This window comes from Oncorhynchus masou, chromosome 15, assembly GCF_036934945.1.
Source record: "Oncorhynchus masou masou isolate Uvic2021 chromosome 15, UVic_Omas_1.1, whole genome shotgun sequence".
NCBI classification, from domain to species: domain Eukaryota; kingdom Metazoa; phylum Chordata; class Actinopteri; order Salmoniformes; family Salmonidae; genus Oncorhynchus; species Oncorhynchus masou.
Genome location: NC_088226.1, coordinates 3710450 through 3731251, shown reverse-complemented (window position 1 = coordinate 3731251; position 20802 = coordinate 3710450). Strand labels below are relative to the sequence as shown.

Below are 20802 nucleotides of genomic sequence, written 5' to 3'. Positions count from 1 at the left end.
CCTCCAAAGAAGTAAGCAGCGTTTCCCTCATTTCGTGCTGTCTTGATCGTTGGCCACAACATGTTCCTTCTTTCTATGTCCTCCGGGCTGAGATGCTCGGCGAAACGCATACCATGGCTCTGAAAGAAGGCGTTTTTCTTAGTAACTTTCCAGACAGTATCCCTATAGAATCTGGCAGTGAAGAGGATGATGATACCCCTTGGTCTTGAATCGTTGTGCTGTTGCTTCTTGGCGAGGCGATGCACAACGTCGATGGCATCACCAACTTTGTTCTTCTCTGCAGGCAAAACTTCTTGGCAGATACGGATAGCCTCTCCTCTCACATCTTCATTCTCCACCTCTGGCAAGCCGTAGAACCTCAGGTTCCATTTTCTTGTGTATTGTTCCAGATCAGTGAGACGTCTATGGTATACATTGTTATTCCTTTCCACACTTTTTTCAACTTTTGCCACTCTCGTTTTCACATCCTTGATATCACCACATGCAAACTCCAGTCTTTTTCAAGCTTTCGATAACCATGGTGTTCGCGCCTACCATTTTCTCAATGGCGTCACACCTGGAGTTGATGAGTAAGGAGAGGGTAGCCACGATGTCAGAGTTCATGTTGGGGTTTTTGGAGGGTGGAGGTTTGCACGGAGTAACCGGTAAAGAGGGGAAATTGTCATCTTCAACAGCATTCGAAAGCATATTATCCATAGGCCAAGAGTAGTTATGGCAGTTGTCTATAAGTACGTTTCTCTCTTGTTGATTAGCAATAGAACTGCTAACTTCTTCACAACTTTGCATGGACATGCCGAAATAAATTATCAAATTATTATTCCAGTCACAGAAAAGGTCTTATATCTTGAACAAATAAAAATAGTAATGACTAAACTTTTTTTCTCCACAATCTTCCTGAAGTTAGGTACGGAGCTTGGTAAAAAAGTGTCCGTTCAAGCCGCCACCTTGGCACCTCTCCCCGCTTGCTTCAAAACTAGAATTCTACTGTCACAGGAATGCATCAGGTAATAGATAAGGCAAAAGCTCTTGTGATTGGTACAACACCTTTTTAATTTTACAACTGTCTCAACTTGTTCTCAACTAGCCTACCTGGTTAAATAAAAAATGTATTTGAATCCAATTAGGCATTCTGTTAGTTGATCTGTATCCCTCTGACTGAATAAAAACAGCAGTAAAACCAGTCACAGCATATAAAATATACATCCATGTAAGGTACACAAGAAATAATAAACACACAAATTGAAGATCAAGGCAACAACTCAGTTCAGTCTAGTAGCCTAGTTAGAACTCCAGATCTTTCTGAAATGCTAAAAAAAAATCTAACAAAAGTTCTTAAAAAAAACTATATTGACTCTGCCCAGTTCTGAAATGGATCAACAGAAAACCTGCATACATTCAAGCATGTAAAAAAAAAAAAAAAAAAAAAGTATGTCAACACCTTTTAGACAGCATAGTCAATTTGTCAGCTGTTTTGTCTGAAGTATTTAATTGAATAACAACAGTACCAAATTAACTCATAAAACCCAGTTCTCATCCTAGGGGAATGAGCCATGGTAACCCACCTACATAAGTATTGTATTAATTCCCATCACAAAAATGGACATCGTATAGTAGGCTACCATTGGTCAGATGACAAATCAATATGAGAGAATGCTACATTAAGAAAATCCACTGATCCCAGCTCAGCCATGCATTTGGTCTGGGCTAGTAGTTGAAGGGAAGGTCTTAATTGAATGGATTACTTTGCATGCATTTTTTTTTAGGGTTGTTGTTAGAAGTGTTCTCCCAGGTATGAACAGCAGGGGGCTGTACTAGCAAAGATGAACACTTTTAGTGTGCAAGGAAAGCATGCTAAAGCCTGAATAAGCCCGAGGTCACAGGGCCGTTCCCCCACAGTTCTGAATTTAACTAATGGACACATTCATGGATACACGTATGACAGTGTTCACAGTTGTAGGAGTAGCCTCCCTGTGGGCCAATAGAAAGGGCTAGAAAACAGACAAAAAAAGCCCATTCCTCATGTCTTTGCCTTTGTCTGAATTGAGAGACAGACTCATCCAGGGTGATTTGAAGCTCAGGTTTCTAGGTGCAACGTCTTAACCAGGAGCAGTCTTGCACAGCGTGCATGTGAGCCTGCATTGGCAGCTGCTAATAGTCTCTTCCCATTCTGCCCCAGAAGAAGGTAGCCAACCCTGCTTCTCCACACACACAGCCCCTCAGCAGGCCTGTTGCTCCCGGTCAAGGTTCATCTTCTGGAAGAAGATCTTCCCAAACTCATAGGTGCTGATCATGACAGCACAGGCGGGGGCCACTTTGATCACCCTGGGTAGGAAACCTGAGGGGGATAAAGAGACACAATTTACCTGATGTAGTCCTCCATTCAGACTGCTTACTATACCAGCGCTTCAGGCATTGCAAATATATACCTTTTATATATCCTTTGGACTTACCTGCAAAGAGCCCCCTGTATCCCGATTCAGCCCAAATTCCCCTCATGATATGCCATGTGGATGTGGGATTCTTCACAGGGACTAGGAGGAAGGAGAGAAAGACAGAGATTTAGTGGGCAATCATACGTTTTATCAGAGAGGATAAAATAACGATTTCAGACGTGAATGGCCATATGGGTACATAAGACCCTGTAATTACACACCTCCCAGTGTCTCCATCTCTCCCAGTTGGATCTGTCTTCGTGTCTTCACCACATCAAAAGGTAGGGTCACGATGGCAGCCACCTGGGACAGAAGACAAGACACACTCTCCATAAGCAATACCCAGTGAAATCAACATAACGTACCCCCTGATCTATTGATCAGCAGTACGTTATGTAACTAGTCAGGTGAAACACTAAACACAGACTTTAACCAGGGGGTCCACCTGTTATCATTTCTCAACAGTTTAATGGTTGTCACAATTTATTTACTTTTTTTATTTCACCTTTATTTAACCAGGTAGGCAAGTTGAGAACAAGTTCTCATTTACAATTGTGATCTGGCCAAGATAAAGCAGAGCAGTTCGACACACTACACATGGAGTAAAACAAACATACAGTCAATAATACAGTAGAAAAATAAGCCTATATACAATGTGAGCAAATGAGGTGAGATAAGGGAAGGCAAAAAAAGGCCATGGTGGCAAAGTAAATACAATATAGCAAGTAAAACACTGGAAAGGTAGATTTGCAGTGGTGAGAACAATAACACAGCGATTCTCTATTTTTTTCTGGTGTCAACACATGAGAGGACTGTCGAACTGCCATGATTTGTCAGGAAACTTCCTGTTTTACTACAGATCTAGGCTAAGTAAGTGTGTCCACTTCTCTCACATATGAGAGAATCTCTCTAAACAAACATAGGCCTGTTTTCAGCAGGGAGAGGCATTTGGTTTTATTTATCATGGCCTCTTTCTGTCATAAATACAAATAACATCTGTGTTACAACTGGCTTTCCTTTCCTGGTGAGAGAAAGCACACTAAACTCTTATCCATATTTGTCAATGATCTACCTATAATAAAAACACAGCTCTGTCTCACAGTAAACTGAAAAAAAAGAAAAAGAGTTTGACTATTTAACTATATACACCTTGCAATGTACAAACCATCCATAATCTTCTTCATGAAATCTAATAGAAGACATCTGCTTTACATACATTGTAAATTCCCAGTAGAGGAATTAATGAGATACTCACAGCTCCAGAGATTGCCCCTGCTGTGAAGCTGATGGAGAAGGTGGCCTGAGACACATTGTACTGATCACACAGCTGGGCCTTCACCAGCTCATAGTTGAACCAGTATAGGGCTGCACACACAGAAAAACAGTCAGGTTGAAAAGTCACTGAGAAACATTATCACACCGAAGATAGTATTTATTATTCACCCACACAGGCGGTCTTCATTATGTAACCCCCAACTACTATCAACCAGTCCAACTAAGCCCTAGCAGTGACAGATAGGGTAGCCTAATGATTAGAGCGTTGGACTAGTAACCGGAAGGTTGCAAGTTCAAACCCCCGAGCTGACAAGGTACAAATCTGTCGTTCTGCCCCTGAACAGGCAGTTAACCCACTGTTCCTAGGCCGTCATTGAAAATAAGAATTTGTTCTTAACTGACTTGCCTAGTTAAATAAAGGTAAAATAAAATGTAAAAAAATAAATGGTTAGTGACATAACGTCCATGGAGGTGAAGTCTCACCTGAGAAGGGGACGTCTCGTAGGACGGTGGGTCCCCAGCCCCTCCACAGGGACAGCCAGCCATCCTGGGCAACACTAGAGCGGATACACACCCTCAGCTCGCTGTAGGTCAGCTTCCGGGACTGCATCTTGGTACGCACCAGCTCTAATGGGCTGATCACACTCACTGCTCCCACTGGAGAACACACAGACACGGGGGAGTCAACGGAAGAGGGCCAGCAACAAACACAATATGTTACAGAAGGGAACAATGTAATAATGGCATTATTATATATCTACATTCTTAGTGTGGTGTGTGACAACTGAACTGTATCATAATCAAGACTTAATCAACTTCAAGACATTGTGAATCCCTGTCCCATGTAGTCCACTTACATCTAGCGAGACCCCCAGCCACCAGGGGGATGTAGTTGCCTTGGAACCCCATGCCGTAGCGCAGTAAGTCTCTGAGCTGGTCATAGCAGGTGAAGTAGATGACCGTGGCAGGCACCGCCATCACCCTGTACACAAACAGCAAGAAACTGTCAATCTCAAAGCTCTGCAAGTTATAGTTCTGAGTTCTCATTTATACAATCAAGGACTGATCGCTTTTGTTACCGTTCTTTATTACAAATACATGTACTTGAAATACCCCAGTGACTCACAGTGTGGGAGGCAGCCCGCTCCACAGAGACCTGACCCCCTCGTTGCGCGTAATCTTCACAAAAGCATCCTGAGAAAAACAAACACCACACCGTGTTTGTCCTTGGGAACTGTGGAGTTCCAAAAAAATACAAACATTTGGGACTTCAAAAGACAGGTCGTTCCCCATCCAGTGTTTTAACGATGTCAAACCAGGTGATGTTGTGCTGTGTTGGTGGGAGCGAATAAGAGGGTTCTGAGTCTCTTACCAGGGTGCCACTGAAGTGGGTTGGTGTTTTGTACCAGCTGGTGCAGCTGGCCCCATACTGACACACATAGATGTGATCCATCAGGCCATTACAATACAGGAAGCACTTCCCTGAGAGACAGAACACAAGAACAGGGTCACCAAAACAACCATACTGGTTAATACGTTACTGTATGAGACATGATGCTCTACTTCTATCTATACTATAGATCGGTAAATGTGAACCTACTGAGAGTAATGCCGAACGTTGACTTCTCTGTAGGGCACGCATTCATGTTTGATACATCTATAGCTTCTAGTTCTATGTCAAATGAATGGATATTCAATAGTTCTAGAAAATAATGACATTGGTACAAAAAGAAATACTTTAACAGTTTGTTTTTCAGTCGATAGGTGTCCATGACAGAGGTTAGATAAGCTATTAATAACAGAGGTTATGGCAATGACCGGTCAGACCGACACTGGGGACGATAACACCAAGGCTGCTCTAGCCGAGGCCTGCTCTGGACTACTAGTGTTTGCCTTATTTTAGGTATCGGCAAATGGTCAATCCAAGGCAAAGTATTTGAGGAGAAATCTATAAACAAACAAACGAGCTCCTCTAGTAATAGAAAATTACATAGTAAAATGAGTGTTATACAGTATAACCTATGAACTACCTGTTTGTTTCTTTGAGATTCCTAAACACAGGTACCGCAAGGCACAATTTGATACCTGGTAGCTATGAATCATGTTGAATTCTTTCAAGTACCAGAAAGCACTCATTGTTACCACGTCATTTCATTGTGAAGTTCAATATGCTAATTCTAACTAGCTGGTTACACTATCTGGGCTAATTTTCCTTAGTTTTCTTTATGTTCAGAGTGAGTTATGGTGTAGCTGAATGGAGAGATAGAGAGAGAGTGTCAAGGCTGTAGCCCATATAATCATTCAGCTGAGAGTATGAGGATGCACTGAGGAAGAGTATGACATTACATATATAGACATAGAGGGTACATATAATTGCAAAACATTTCAAAATCAATTTGCTCAGACTATGGCTAAAGCGCATTTGTTTTGTTTTCCCAGGAAACCCAGTTTATTAGTAGGTCATATTGGCAGAGCAGTGCCAGATAGGCACATGTAGTCAGTCAGACTGGGCGAGGTCTGGGCATGCAGCGAGCGGCGCCGGCGGGTTTACTCACATTTGGAGGGGCGGATTACACCACTCCACGAAGCAGAGTCAGCAGCTAAAGCTATGAAACAAAGCAAAGAGAGAGATAGAAACACAGATGGAGAGACAATGAAAGAGCACAAGACACACAAAATAAGCATTTGAGCAGAGAAAAGCTAAAGCATGTCTCACATTCCACTAAATGTAGCCCGACATGGCTGCCGAAGGTCAATCAAATCAAATTTTATTTGTCACATACACATGGTTAGCAGATGTTAATGCGAGCGTAGCGAAATGCTTGTGCTTCTAGAGCCGACAATGCAGTAATAACCAACAAGTAATCTAACTAACAATTCCAAAACTGTCTTATACACACAAGTGTAAGGGGATAAAGAATATGTACATAAAGATATATGAATGAGTGATGGTACAGAGCAGCATAGGCAAGATACAGTAGATGGTATCGAGTACAGTATATACATATGAGATGAGTATGTAAACAAAGTGGCATAGTTAAAGTGGCTAGTGATACATGTATTACATAAAGATGCAGTAGATTATATAGAGTACAGTATATACGTATACATATGAGATGAATAATGTATGGTATGTAAACATTATATTAGGTAGCATTGTTTAAAGAGGCTAGTGATATATTTTACATCATTTCCCATCAATTCCCATTATTAAAGTGGCTGGAGTTGAGTCAGTGTGTTGGCAGCAGCCACTCAATGTTAGTGGTTGCTGTTTAACAGTCTGATGGCCTTGAGATAGAAGCTGTTTGTCAGTCTCTCGGTCCCAGCTTTGATGCACCTGTACTGACCTCGCCTTCTGGATGATAGCGGGGTGAACAGGCGGTGGCTCGGGTGGTTGTTGTCCTTGATGATCTTTATGGTCTTCCTGTAACATCGGGTGGTGTAGGTGTCCTGGAGGGCAGGTAGTTTGCCCCGGTGATGCGTTGTGCAGACCTCACTACCCTCTGGAGAGCCTTACGGTTGTGGGCGGAGCAGTTGCCGTACCAGGCGGTGATACAGCCCGCCAGGATGCTCTCGATTGTGCATCTGTAGAAGTTTGTGAGTGCTTTTGGTGACAAGCCAAATTTCTTCAGCCTCCTGAGGTTGAAGAGGCGCTGCTGCGCCTTCTTCACGATGCTGTCTGTGTGGGTGGACCAATTCAGTTTGTCTGTGATGTGTATGCCGAGGAACTTAACACTTACTACCCTCTCCACTACTGTTCCATCGATGTGGATAGGGGGGTGTTCACTCTGCTGTTTCCTGAAGTCCACAATCATCTCCTTAGTTTTGTTGACGTTGAGGTTATTTTCCTGACACCACACTCCGAGGGCCCTCATCTCCTCCCTGTAGACCGTCTTGTCATTGTTGGTAATCAAGCCTACCATTGTTGTGTCGTCCGCAAACTTGATGATTGAGTTGGAAGCGTGCGTGGCCACGCAGTCGTGGGTGAACAGGGAGTACAGGAGAGGGCTCAGAACGCACCCTTGTGGGGCCCCAGTGTTGAGGATCAGCGGGGTGGAGATGTTGTTGCCTACCCTCACCACCTGGGGGCGGTCCGTCAGGAAGTCCAGTACCCAGTTGCACAGGGCAGGGTCGAGACCCAGGGTCTCGAGCTTGATGACGAGTTTGGAGGGTACTATGGTGTTAAATGCTGAGCTGTAGTCGATGAACAGCATTCTCACATAGGTATTCCTCTTGTCCAGAATGGGTTAGGGCAGTGTGCAGTGTGGTTAAGATTGCATCGTCTGTGGACCTATTTGGGCGGTAAGCAAATTGGAGTGGGTCTAGGGTGTCAGGTAGGGTGGAGGTGGGGATTGATTGAATATGTCCGTAAACACACCAGCCAGCTGGTCTGCGCATGCTCTGAGGGCACGGCTGGGGATGCCGTCTGGGCCTGCAGCCTTGCGAGGGTTAACACGTTTAAATGTTTTACTCACCTCGGCTGCAGTGAAGGAGAGTCCGCATGTTTTCGTTGCAGGCCGTTTCAGTGGCACTGTATTGTCCTCAAAGCGGGCAAAAAAGTTATTTAGTCTGCCTGGGAGCAAGACATCCTGGTCCGTGACTGGGCTGGTTTTCTTTTTGTAATCCGTGATTGACTGTAGACCCTGCCACATACCTCTTGTGTCTGAGCCATTGAATTGAGATTCTACTTTGTCTCTATACTGACACTTAGCTTGTTTGATTGCCTTGCGGAGGGAATAGCTGTACTGTTTGTATTCGGTCATGTTTCCAGTCACATTGCCCTGATTAAAAGCAGTGGTTCGCGCTTTCAGTTTCACGCGAATGCTGCCATCAATCCACAGTTTCTGGTTTGGGAATGTTTTAATCGTTGCTATGGGAACGACATCTTCAACGCACGTTCTAATGAACTCGCACACCGAATCAGCGTATTTGTCAATGTTGTTGTCTGACGCAATACGAAACATATCCCAGTCCACGTGATGGAAGCATTCTTGGAGTGTGGAATCAGCTTGGTCGGACCAGCGTTGGACAGACCTCAGCGTGGGAGCTTCTTGTTTTAGTTTCTGTCTGTAGGCAGGGATCAACAAAATGGTCGTGGTCAGCTTTTCCGAAAGGAGGGCGGGGCAGGGCCTTATATGCGTCGCGGAAGTTAGAATAACAATGATCCAAGGTTTTGCCAGCCCTGGTTGCGCAATCGATATGCTGATACAATTTAGGGAGTCTTGTTTTCAGATTCGCCTTGTTAAAATCCCCAGCTACAATGAATGCAGCCTCAGGATGTATGGATTCCAGTTTGCAAAGAGTCAAATAAAGTTCGTTCAGAGCCATCCGATGTGTCTGCTTGGGGGGAATATATACGGCTGTGATTATAATCGAAGAGAATTCTCTTGGTAGATAATGCGGTCGACATTTGATTGTGAGGAATTCTAAATCGGGTGAACAGAAGGATTTGAGTTCCTGTATGTTTCTGTGATCACACCACGTCTCGTTAGCCATAAGGCATACGCCCCCGCCCCTCTTCTTACCAGAAAGATGTTTGTTTCTGTCGGCGCGATGCGTGGAGAAACCAGCTGGCTGCACCGACTCCGATAGCATCTCTCCAGTGAGCCATGTTTCCGTGAAGCAAAGAACGTTACAGTCTCTGATGTCCCTCTGGAATGCTACCCTTGCTCGGATTTCATCAACCTTGTTGTCAAGAGACTGGACATTGGTGAGAAGAATGCTAGGGAGTGGTGCACGATGTGCCTGTCTCCGGAGTATGACCAGAAGACCGCCTCGTTTCCCTCTTTTACGGAGTCGTTTTTTTGGGTCGCCGGCTGGGATCCATTCCGTTGTCCTGGGTGAAAGGCAGAACACAGGATCCGCTTCGCGAAAGTCATTCTTGGTCGTACTGATAGCGAGTTGACGCTGCTCTTATATTCAGTAGTTCTTCTCAACTGTATGTAACGAAACCTAAGATGACCTGGGGTACTAATGTAAGAAATAACATAAAAAAACTGCATAGTTTCCTAGGAACGCGAAGCGAGGCGGCCATCTCTGTCGGCGCCGGAAGTAGGGACTTCGCCGACATAAGGACTTCTACACCCCCTTTACTTCAACCCCTCTTCTATTATTTAGGCTTAGGGAGCAGATGGGCAAGTGGCTGAATGTAGTCTCTCACAGGGAAAGTGATGACAGTGCAGTTGAGTTTTTTTTAAACATTTAATTTATATATTTTTTTATTTAACTAGGCAAGTCAGTGAAGAACAAATTCTTATTTACAATGACGGCCTAGGAACAGTGCCTTGTTCAGGGGCAGAACAACAGACGTCAGCTCAGGGATTCAATCTAGCAACCTTTCGGTTACTGGCCCAATGCGCTAACCACTAGGCTACCTGCCGCCCCAGTTTTCAGGGGTGGGGAGTGGGGACATAAACATCTAATACTTAGACTATCCCCGCAATGGTAAGAAGCAATAAGCAGACTCATCGTATAAGCAGTGAATGTTATCTGTAAGTGTTCTACCTTGATAGAATGGTGTTTGCTGGGCCTGCAGCCTTATCTTCACCACGTCCAGTGGTGTGACTGTGAAAGAGAGACAGATTCAATTATACTGATCTATTTACACCCATCATGGGTCTCGTCAATGAGGAACATGTGCATACATGAGGGGGGTGTTCCTACACACAAGGCTTGGACACTTGTTCCACAGGCTTTGTAGTCTGGTCAGACTAGACCTCAATCTGTACAACCAGACTGGAGCGGAGCTCAGATGGACACACAAAGTGAACCAGTGACCGCCTCTGATGCAGTTGTGGCAGACTCCTGTGTTGTAGTGTAGTGGAGGCTTCGGTCACCCATGATGGAACATTTCATCCTAGTTCTACAGTTGCCATGGCACCTAGTGGCAGGCTAGGCAGAGAGCTCATGAAAATTCTGTACATATTTAATAACATTTAATTGTTTTTATACAAATACTTTTTTACAAACATTTTCTTTTTCAACAGCTAAAAGAGTGCAGATCAAGTCTTGATATCATGAATCGTAATCCTGCCCGTAACCCGATGACAATCAGCGTGGTCAACAAGCTAGCTAATTCTGTAGAGACAGTATCTAATATAGCTTTGTTACAATTGATTTCAGTACGGTATATCGATTCACTCTCCTTAAATATTTGTCATCTGATTTATTTGTTTCAGTCTCTGAATTGTTTAATCTCACTTTTCGCCACCAGCTCCTGCTATCAGGGCATAAAATCTATAATACGTCTCCTGAATTTGCCTGGTGCACATGCGCACTAGGTCCGAGCTCATTTTCCCTGGCTAAACTAGCTGGCTACTGAACTATGCTAGTTTTTGTCCTCATTGCCAAACTTCAGAAATACTGCACCCTCAACTTCAAAACTCTTTTGCTACAATAGTTATAATTTGCTGGAAAGAAACGTACAGTTTTTTTGGGGGTTTGTGAAATCTGTCGTAAGACGGTGGAGAAGGATATCATTGCTACTTAAAACTGACCCAACATCAGTTTTCAGATTCACCGGCGTCATTGGCATTGGCCTCTCCTCGCTAGGTGCGATGGGATATGCAGTGATTTTGCCAACACAGCCAGATATCTACACAGCCTTGTACCTTTACCCTTTTTTTACACTGACTATCGTTGATTAAATCGGACTTCTCTGGTATTATTTAGTGTTGTTAACACTGTTCAAAATTGTCAAAAAAATCATTTTTATAATTATAACACTCCTATTTCTAGATCTCCTTGTTATTATCGTTACTATTATTATGATCATCATTATAATAATAAGTAATGACATAATTAGTAGGCTTAGAATAGCAGCCTTGTATAACCACCAGCTGTAGGCCTATGGCCACATCCTGTGTACTGTAACTTTCTTAGGCCTATAATTCAATAGTTATATAGGCTACTGCATCAATCATTAATTTGTTTGTGCCATCACACAGCATACGAGACATTCATGAAGGCCAGCATACTGGAGTCACCTCATCACTGTTGACATTGAGACTGGTGTTTTACAGGCACTATTTAATGAAGCGGCCAGTTGAGGACTTGTGAGGCTTCTGTTCCTCAATCTAGACACTCTAGTGTACACAGCATTGTATGAGATCTTCAGTTTCTTGGCAATTTCTCACATGAAATAGCCTTCATTTCTCAGAACAAGAATAGACTGATGAGTTTCAGAAGAAAGGTCCTTGTTTCTGGACATTTTGCGCCTGTAATCGAACCCACAAATTCTGATGCTCCAGATACTAAACTAGTCTAAAGGCCAGTTTTATTGCTTCTTTAAATCAGAACAACAGTTTTCATAATTGCAAAAGGGTTTTCTAATGATCAATTAGCCTTTTAAAATGATAAACTTTGATTAGCTAACACAACGTGCCATTAGAACACAGGAGTGATGGTTGCTGATAATGGGCCTCTGTACACCTATGTAGATATTTCATAAAACAAATCTGCCATATTCAGCTACAATAGTAATTGAAAACATTAATGTCTACACTGTTTTTCTGATCAATTTGATGTTATTTTAAAATGGACAAAATTAAGTGCTTTTCTTTCAAAAACAAGAACATTTCTAAGAACATTTCTAAGTGACCCCGAACGTTTGAATGGTAGTGTGTGTGTATACAAACAAATGTCCTCTCACTGTCAACTGCGTTTATTTTCAGCAAACCTACCATGTGTAAATATTTGCATGAACACGAATCAACAAATGAGACACATATTGAACAAGTTCCACAGACTTGTGATTAACAGAAATTAGTGAGGGGGGGGTCAAAATCAAAAGTAACAGTCAGTATCTGGTGTGGCCACCAACTGCATTAAGTACTGCAGTGCATCTCCTCCTCATGGACTGCACCAGATTTGCCGGTTCTTTCTGTGAGATGCTACCCCACTCTTCCTCCAAGGCACCCACAAATTCCCGGACATTTCTGGGGGGGGGGGGGGGGGGGGCTAGCCCTCACCCTCCGATCCAACAGGTCCCAGATGTGCTCAATGGGATTGAGATCTGGGCTCTTCGCTGACCATAGCAGAACACTGACATTCCTGTCTTGCAGGAAATCACACACAGAACGAGCAGTATGGCTGGTGGCATTGTCATGCTGGAGGATCATGTCAGGATGAGCCTGCAGGAAGGGTACCACATGAGGGAGGAGGATGTCTTCCCCAAAACGCACAGCATTGAGATTGTCTGCAATGACAACAAGCTCAGTCCGATAATGCTGTGGCACACCGCCCCAGACCACGACGGATCCTCCAACTCGATCCCGTTCAAGAGTACAGGCCTCGGTGTAACGCTCATTCCTTCGACAATAAACACAAATCCGACCATCACCCCGGGTGAGACAAAACCGGCACTCGTCAGTGAAGAGCACTTTTTGCAAGTCCTGTCTGGTCCAGCGACGATCGGTTTGTGCCCATAGGCGACGTTGTTGACGGTGAGGTCTGGTGAGGACCTGCCTTACAACAGGCCTACAAGCCCTTAGTCCAGCCAGTCTGAACACTGATGGAGGGATTGTGCATTCCTGGTGTAACTAGGACAGTTGCTGTTGCCATCCTTCACCTGTCCCACAGGTGTGATGTTCAGATGTACCGATCCTGTGCAGGCGTTGTTAAACATGATTTGCCACTGCGAGGACAATCAGCTGTCCGTCCTGTCTCCCTGTAGAGCTGTCTTAGGCATCTCACAGTACAGACATTGGAATTTATTGCCCTGGCCACATCTGCAGTCCTCATGCCTCCTTGCAGCATGCCTAAGGCACGTTCACGCAGATGAGCAGGGACCCTGGGCATCTTTCTTTTGGTGTTTTTCAGAGTCAGTAGAAAGGCCACTTTTAGTGTCCTAAGTTTTCATAACTGTGACCTTAATTGCCTACCGTCTGTAAGCTGTTAGTGTCTTAACGACCGTTCCACAGGTGCATGTTCATTAATTGTTTATGGTTAATTTAACAAGCATGGGAAATAGAGTTTAAACCTTTTAGAATGAAGATCTGTGAAGTTTGGGATTTTTACAAATTTGAAAGACAGGGTCCTGAAAAAGGGACGTTTCTTTTTTTTGTTGCTGAGATAAACTCAGTTTTTCACAATTCCTGACATTTAATCCTAGTAAAATTCCCTGTCTTAGGTCAGTTAGGATCACCACTTTATTTTAAGAATGTTTGATAATTATATAGACCTGATCATCTGTTGAAGAAATTGACCAACACTGACTAGTTCAAGTATACCCAGTTTGTCATTTATTGATTTTAACAGATCGGTTGTGTCCTTTACCAGTCCCGGTGGTGAAAATATTAAATTGTCTGTGTCTGTAGAAGAGTCACGTATTCATTTTGAAGTAGGTTCCCCTGTCTTACTCTCTGCCATGTTTGGGTGTTGCTTGTTATCATCATATTTGTTGATACATTTCTCTAGTCTTAAGATTTGTTCTGTGTTGTGATCCAGATTGAAGGTTATTACCCACCAGATTGTGTAGTGCTAATATTTAGTCGAACTCACCGATTTTGAATATGACCTTCTTATCTTGAGGTGGTCTACATAGCTGTGTTCAGTCCACCATCTTGGTGTTTGTAATCTGTGCTTTTACTGGTTCCCCTAGGTAGGTTTATTTATTTATTGGCAGAGAGAGAACATGTTTGTTGTTGTGCCCCTCTATTGGACATTGATCTTACCGAACACTGATGTGAGCAGCGCCCCAGTGCCAGAGGCCAGCATCTGCTGCACTGGAGTGATCCCAGCTGAGGGGGTAACAACAGGCCGCTCCCCCATCCTGACCACTTGAGACAGACAGGGATACAGAAAACATCAACTTTAACCACACTACTCAAATGTCATTGTCATAGTGCTACTTTAATTTTGTCTTCTAATGAGAGGCTAGTTTGTGCTTGACAGATTCCATTATATGTGAAATAGACAAGGCTGTTGGGGAGTGCCTCTGATTTGAGCAAGGCTATACTCTGTCAAACTGTGCCTGATTACTGAGACAAAATACAGAATGTCCTCAGGGCAAGACGGCCAGCCTGGTCACTTCCTGGACAATAGCATGACTATTGTAAAGCTAGAGCTTAGCCTAACTCCAGGCTTGTGCATATTATCCAAACGTGTGTTGTAGGGGTTCTTGAATAGCCAACAGCCACTACTAGTCCAAATGACAAACAGCTTGTTATTAAGGAGTCTATTTCTAAGTGATAGTGACTAGACGTACAGTAGCCTCGTTCATGTGGGATAGGAGGGGTTATAATAGAGTGCTTGACACACTAAGATAAGGTATCTGTTGTGTGCACGTCTCCCCTCTCCTAGCTACTACATCCAGTTTTCAAACCCCACACACTCCCACAACACCTCACTGATACAATAGCACGTCTGGTAACATAAAGACTACTATCCACAGAAGATTGACTAAGCCCACATTCAATACAGACAGCGGGGGGAATTAGAACCTGACCCCACATATGCTCTCTCTAATTTTCTTTCTTTCTCTCTCTCGGAGGACCTGAGCCCTAGGACCATGCCCCAGGACTAACTGACATGATGACTCCTTGCTGTCCCCAGTCCACCTGGCCGTGCTGCTGCTCCAGTTTCAACTGTTCTGCCTTATTATTATTCGACCATGCTGGTCATTTATGAACATTTGAACATCTTGGCCATGTTCTGTTATAATCTCCACCCGGCACAGCCAGAAGAGGACTGGCCACCCCACATAGCCTGGTTCCTCTCTAGGTTTCTTCCTAGGTTTTGGCCTTTCTAGGGAGTTTTTCCTAGCCACCGTGCTTCTACACCTGCATTGCTTGCTGTTTGGGGCTTTAGGCTGGGTTTCTATACAGCACTTTGAGAAATCAGCTGATGTACGAAGGGCTATATAAATAAATTTGATTTGATTTGAATTGAAAATGGGTGATAACAAATGGCAAATTGAAATGGGTGATAAATGTGTTTACTAATGTAAATTAATAATTGGCAGATTATGAATGAGAGTGTAGAAAGCAACAAGAGAGAACATCTACCTGTCTCTTTACAGTACCACTAACATAGCTGTGTAAAGGGCTAATCGTTTCCAGAGTAGATGTATAAACATTTCTAGCCCAGTTCTTGATCAGAGGGAGCCATCTCAAGCATATGATCGAATGTGTTGCTGAATGTGTTTGTGCACTGCAGAGGACCTGAGAACTCATAAAGCCATGCCGAATGTCTCGTACTGCAGGCTTGCTGGCAGACGATCACGTTCCAATTTCTCTAACTATCACCTCCCTCTGCTGCAGCTGACTGTGGCAGGATTACCCTAAAACAAATCCCACCATATCCCGACCCTCAGCAAAAATATGAACACAGGCCAGAAACTGGTTCCTACATTTACAACATTGTCTAGGCTAATTTCACAGAATTAAGACAGCATTGGTTACAGCAAGTTGTTAAGAGTAAAAATTATAACAACTACTTCTTCTATGGCTCATACATCTGATTATTATGTATAATATTTCTAATCCATGTGCTTTATCAATCTTGCCCTGTGTTATGTGATAAATGGCAGGGCCATTCCTACAATGGTGCCTTTTCTGTCCCCAGGAAATATAACTTCTTATTTAGTGTAAAAGGTGGATTCCAAAAGGCTTTAAACCTTAAACTCAAAAATATGTATCTTGAAAGGGAATTGTATGCATTTTGAACACTTTTCAGTGGATGTAGGCATGTGTTACCCATCAACTTCCACGAGAAATATGCCATAAAATAAATAAATATTTTCATTATTTCATAGTCCTAGTTAAATTCTCTCATCAAAAATGTTTTCTTCATGATTATTGTATTTATTATTCTATTTAAGTAGCACAGCGTTCTAAGGCACTGCATCTGGGGCGGCAGGTAGCCTAGTGGTTAGAGCGTTGGACTGAATCTGCCACTGACCAAGGCAGTAAACCCACTGTTCCTAGGCCGTCATTGTAAATAAGAATGTTCTTAACTAACTTGCCTAGTTTAATAAAAATAAAAATGTCAGTGCTAGAGGCATCACTACTGACCCTGGTTCGATTCCTGGCTGCATCACAACCGGCCGTGTTTGGGAGTCCCATAGGGTAGCGCACAATTGGCCCCGCATTGTTAGGGTTTGGCTGTCATTGTAAATAAGAATTTGTTCTTAACTGACTTGTTTAGTTAAATAAACATAAAATAAAACAGTTTGTTGTACTTCTCCATTTAAGAAAACAACCCCTTCTTGCAATGACACCATTCAGGAAGTGTAGTTTCTTTGGTGGGAAAACAATGGTACAAAGCTTAATAAATATAAACAGTTTTATATATTTTTTGTCTGTATGTCCCACACCTATCTGTTAGGCAAAATGTAGAATATTCACCAAATGTAAAAAAATAAAAAAATAAAAAAAAGTTTGATAGATTAATTAAAATCCTGTTAAAGTGTTCACCATTATGCTAGTTTAGGTATTCCCAAACTGGAGTAGGAGTAATGATATCAAATAAAAATGTGATTCACATGAAAAAATATATCTATTTTAACTTTATTTTTTCACATTTTCCACCAGGACTATACATTTGGGTGATGTTTTTTCTCAACTGAGTAGCCTCGTTTCACTGCACAAAATTAAACTAAACCATCTAGTGTTCATCAACATACAGTCTAGTCAAATAATTAACATCCAATCACATTAACTGTTACTCTTTCACAGGAATTCCATCAACGGTCCATATGTAGCCAAAACGTAGCTGCTGCTCATGTTGGTATCTGTACTTATGGTGCAAAAGCCATGACAAGGAGACATAGTGGAGTGGTAACGCACGGTGTGCAAGCAGTTGCTTCAGATGCCACTTGGGTACACCATAGCATACACGGAGAGGCTCTTGCTGCCAAGGGAATTTTTTATTTTACCTTTATTTAACTAGACAAGTCAGTTAAGAACAAATTCTTATTTTCAATGACGGCCTAGGAACAGTGGGTTAACTGCCTTGTTCAGGGGCAGAACGACAGATTTTTACCTTGTCAGCTTGGGGATTTGATCTTGCAACCTTTCGGTTACAAGTCCAATGCACTAGGCTACCAAGCTGTCAGGAATGCCTGAAAGACATTTTGGACACTACAGTGAAAATGGTTAACTTGTTAAAGCAAGGCCCCTGAACTCTCATGTATTTTCTGCAATATGCAATGATATGGGCAGAGACCACGTAACGCTTTTACAACATACAGAAGTGCGCTGGTTATCAAGGGGCAAAGTATTGACCTTTTTTTTTTTAAATTGAGAGATAAGTTTAAAGTTCTTTACTGACCATCATTTTCCCTGACCGCTTGCATGATGACAAGTTTTCTCGCCTGAATGATCTGAATCTAGGATTACAGGCACTCTCTGCAACTATATTCAATGTGCGGGACAAAATTGAAGCTACGATTAAGAAGTTGGAGCTCTTCTCTGTCTGCATTAACAAGTACAACACACAGGTCTTTCCATCATTGTATGATTTGTTATGTGCAAATTAACTCAAACTTACAGACAATGTCAAATGTGATATAGCTAAGCACCTGAGTGAGTTCGATGCGCAATTTTGCAGGTACTTTCCCAAAACAGATGACACAAACAACTGGATTCGTTATCCCTTTCATGCCCTGCCTCCAGTCCACTTACCAATATCTGAACAAGAGAGACTCATCGAAATTGAAGATTTCTGGATTGGGCTGTGCTCAGAGTATCCTGCCTTGGCAAATCACGCTGTTAAGACACTTTGCAACCACGTACCTATGTGAGAGTGGATTCTCGGCCCTCACCAGCATGAAAACTACACCAGCATGAAAACTAAATACAGGCACAGACTCTGCGTGGAAAATGATTTAAGACAGACTCTCTCCAATACAACCCAACATTGCAAAGTTATGTGCATCCTTTCTCATTAACCTGTGACAAGTTAGTCACAATTTTCGATTAACAAATAAGGTTTTATATGTAAGATGGTGAAATAAAGAGATAAATGATATTGTTATTTGTGCCCTGGTCCTGTAAGAGCTCTTTGTCACTTCCCACAAGCTGGGTTGTGACAAAAACTCACACTCATTCTTATGTTTAATAAATGTATCGTATAGTGTGTGTGTGTGTGTGTGGCAGGCTTACAATGATGGCAAAAAACAACATTTGAGAGTGCACTGACACTGGTGCTAGAGGGGGGTACAGCTAGAGGTTGAATGTTTGAAGGGGTACAGGACTATAAAAAGTTTGGGAACCACTGTGCTAGTTCAATCTCTCACTCACAGAGAAATGGCTAATTTAGTCTTTACATTTCCACCCTGTTAGGATTATGCACATAACAGATTGGAAAACGCACCTCAAAAAATGTAAGTGCCTGAGTTTGATCAACATGTTGTTTTCTGAAAGTCAAACATGTCCTTTTTCTGATAAGAAAAAAAAGATACTTTATTTCCCCAAAAGTTATTAGGTCCAAAAGGCACCACTCAGTATGAATGACCCCAGCTAAAGTTATATTCTGGTGCAGGACAACAAAATGTAGCTAGCTAAGGAAATGTAATATTGCACTGTACTGCACATCATGTTTGCACTACATCCACATCTAATTACAAATATACTTTGTGACATCTCCACCCAGTCAGCAAATCTGACCTTGAAGCCTTGTTGGCGTGGTGATGTAATGATGATGGACTAACACGGACATGTTGTCGTGCTACAAAAAAACAATTTTTAAAACATGTTGTCGTGCTCCTTTCTCAATTATAAAACGCTCATAAAATATTTGTTGTGGAACCTACATAGGTAGCTAATTAACGTTAACTAGACATGAGCGATCATGCATGTACAGTAGAGTAGCTAATCTAATGGCAAAACAAGAACACATGCCAGCCCTCCCCAATTCAAGATGCTTGATAGCTAAGGCTAGCTAGCTGGCTAACAGACACTAGCTAGCTAACTAAATATCGCAAAACAGAAGATAAAACATGCCAAAGCTTGATACTAACCTCCAGTTTATAGCGTAGCTATAAAGGGTATCTATCTGCGTTGTGAATTTGATGGGATTTCATGGCATGTTGCCTGTTTCCATGAGTGTTGAATGGACATGCTGTTCACAGCCGTGAGCTGCTGTTAGCTAACTTGACAAAGCTATCGAGCTAGGAACAAGTAAACCAACCCGATTCGTCTGCGGTGACAAGACACGCCTTCCGTTAGTCTGACCACGGTTCTTGCTTGGTTATTCTTCTTCTTCCCTTGCAAAAGGAAATTAAACTATATTTTAAGGCAATTAAATACTCTGCCAACAAAAAAACTGTTAGAATTATAAATGTGCGTCCTCCCCTCCCCGACTTGCCTCTGTACTTGAAATAAATGCCTGCCTTTCGTATCTCTAGTCCACTGTTCCTGCCATCTCTGCACCATCACTATCCATATCAGGCGTGTTGCCTCTACCTTGCTCATTGAAACTACAACATCCCCACTACCAAGTGCTTGCTTAGCCAGTACATCAACTGCCTCGTTCCCCTCCACCCCCACATGGGCTGGGACCCAAGTAAATCTTATCTGTATACCCATCTGTCTAATCTTGCCATGGGTTTGTAGACCCTCATTATACATGGCCTTGTCTGCTACGTGACCTAAAGGACTGGAGACTCATCAACACTGCACATGAATCAGAGCAAATAACTACTCTGTCTGGCTTGACTTCCTCCACCCACTGCAGGGCCAACAGTATGGCTATCAACTCTGCCTTATTTACAGCCAGATAATCTGTAATATGTTTCTTGGCTGCCACCCCACATTCCTGCACCGCAAAGGCTGACCCAGTACGTCCTGAACCATCTGTGTAAATGTCCACAAAATCCTGATACACAGTATCCAGACATCTCTTAAACAAATCAGATGGATCAACACCCTCCCTATCTTTCTGTAGTCTCTCCAGCACTTCTAGATCAACTACTGGAGGCCGGAGTAGCCATTGTGGATTTACAGGAATAGCTACCGTCAGTCTGAGCTCTCTTCATTACAGTCTCATCTCCTTCGCCTGGCTATTACCCACCTAAAGCTTGTGTTCTGTCTTCGCTCATGTTCCCAGCATGCCTGTAAAATCCCTTTGCAGGATGCAACACCCCATGTCCCTG

The 20802-nt window shown here is 42.8% G+C and overlaps 1 protein-coding gene across 4 annotated transcripts; it reads right to left on the bottom strand.

The window, feature by feature from the left end:
• Positions 1 to 1026: 1026 nt before the first annotated feature.
• LOC135555364 (probable mitochondrial glutathione transporter SLC25A39) lies at positions 1027 to 20145 on the bottom strand. 4 transcript variants are annotated; one of them, XM_064987720.1, is made up of 12 exons: positions 19669 to 20145; positions 14381 to 14485; positions 10212 to 10271; positions 6263 to 6313; positions 5080 to 5189; positions 4834 to 4901; positions 4565 to 4689; positions 4191 to 4364; positions 3688 to 3797; positions 2654 to 2735; positions 2451 to 2531; positions 1027 to 2335 (listed from the first exon to the last, which is right to left on the bottom strand). In XM_064987720.1, exons 2-12 carry the CDS (start codon positions 14475 to 14477, stop codon positions 2217 to 2219), a joined length of 1077 nt encoding a protein of 358 aa, XP_064843792.1. In that variant the 5' UTR covers positions 14478 to 14485; positions 19669 to 20145; the 3' UTR covers positions 1027 to 2216. The 4 variants fall into 4 exon arrangements, with proteins under 4 accessions (XP_064843792.1, XP_064843793.1, XP_064843794.1 ...); XM_064987721.1 differs by lacking the exon at positions 6263 to 6313; XM_064987722.1 differs by lacking the exon at positions 14381 to 14485 and having other exon boundaries at positions 19669 to 20144.
• Positions 20146 to 20802: the final 657 nt, after the last annotated feature.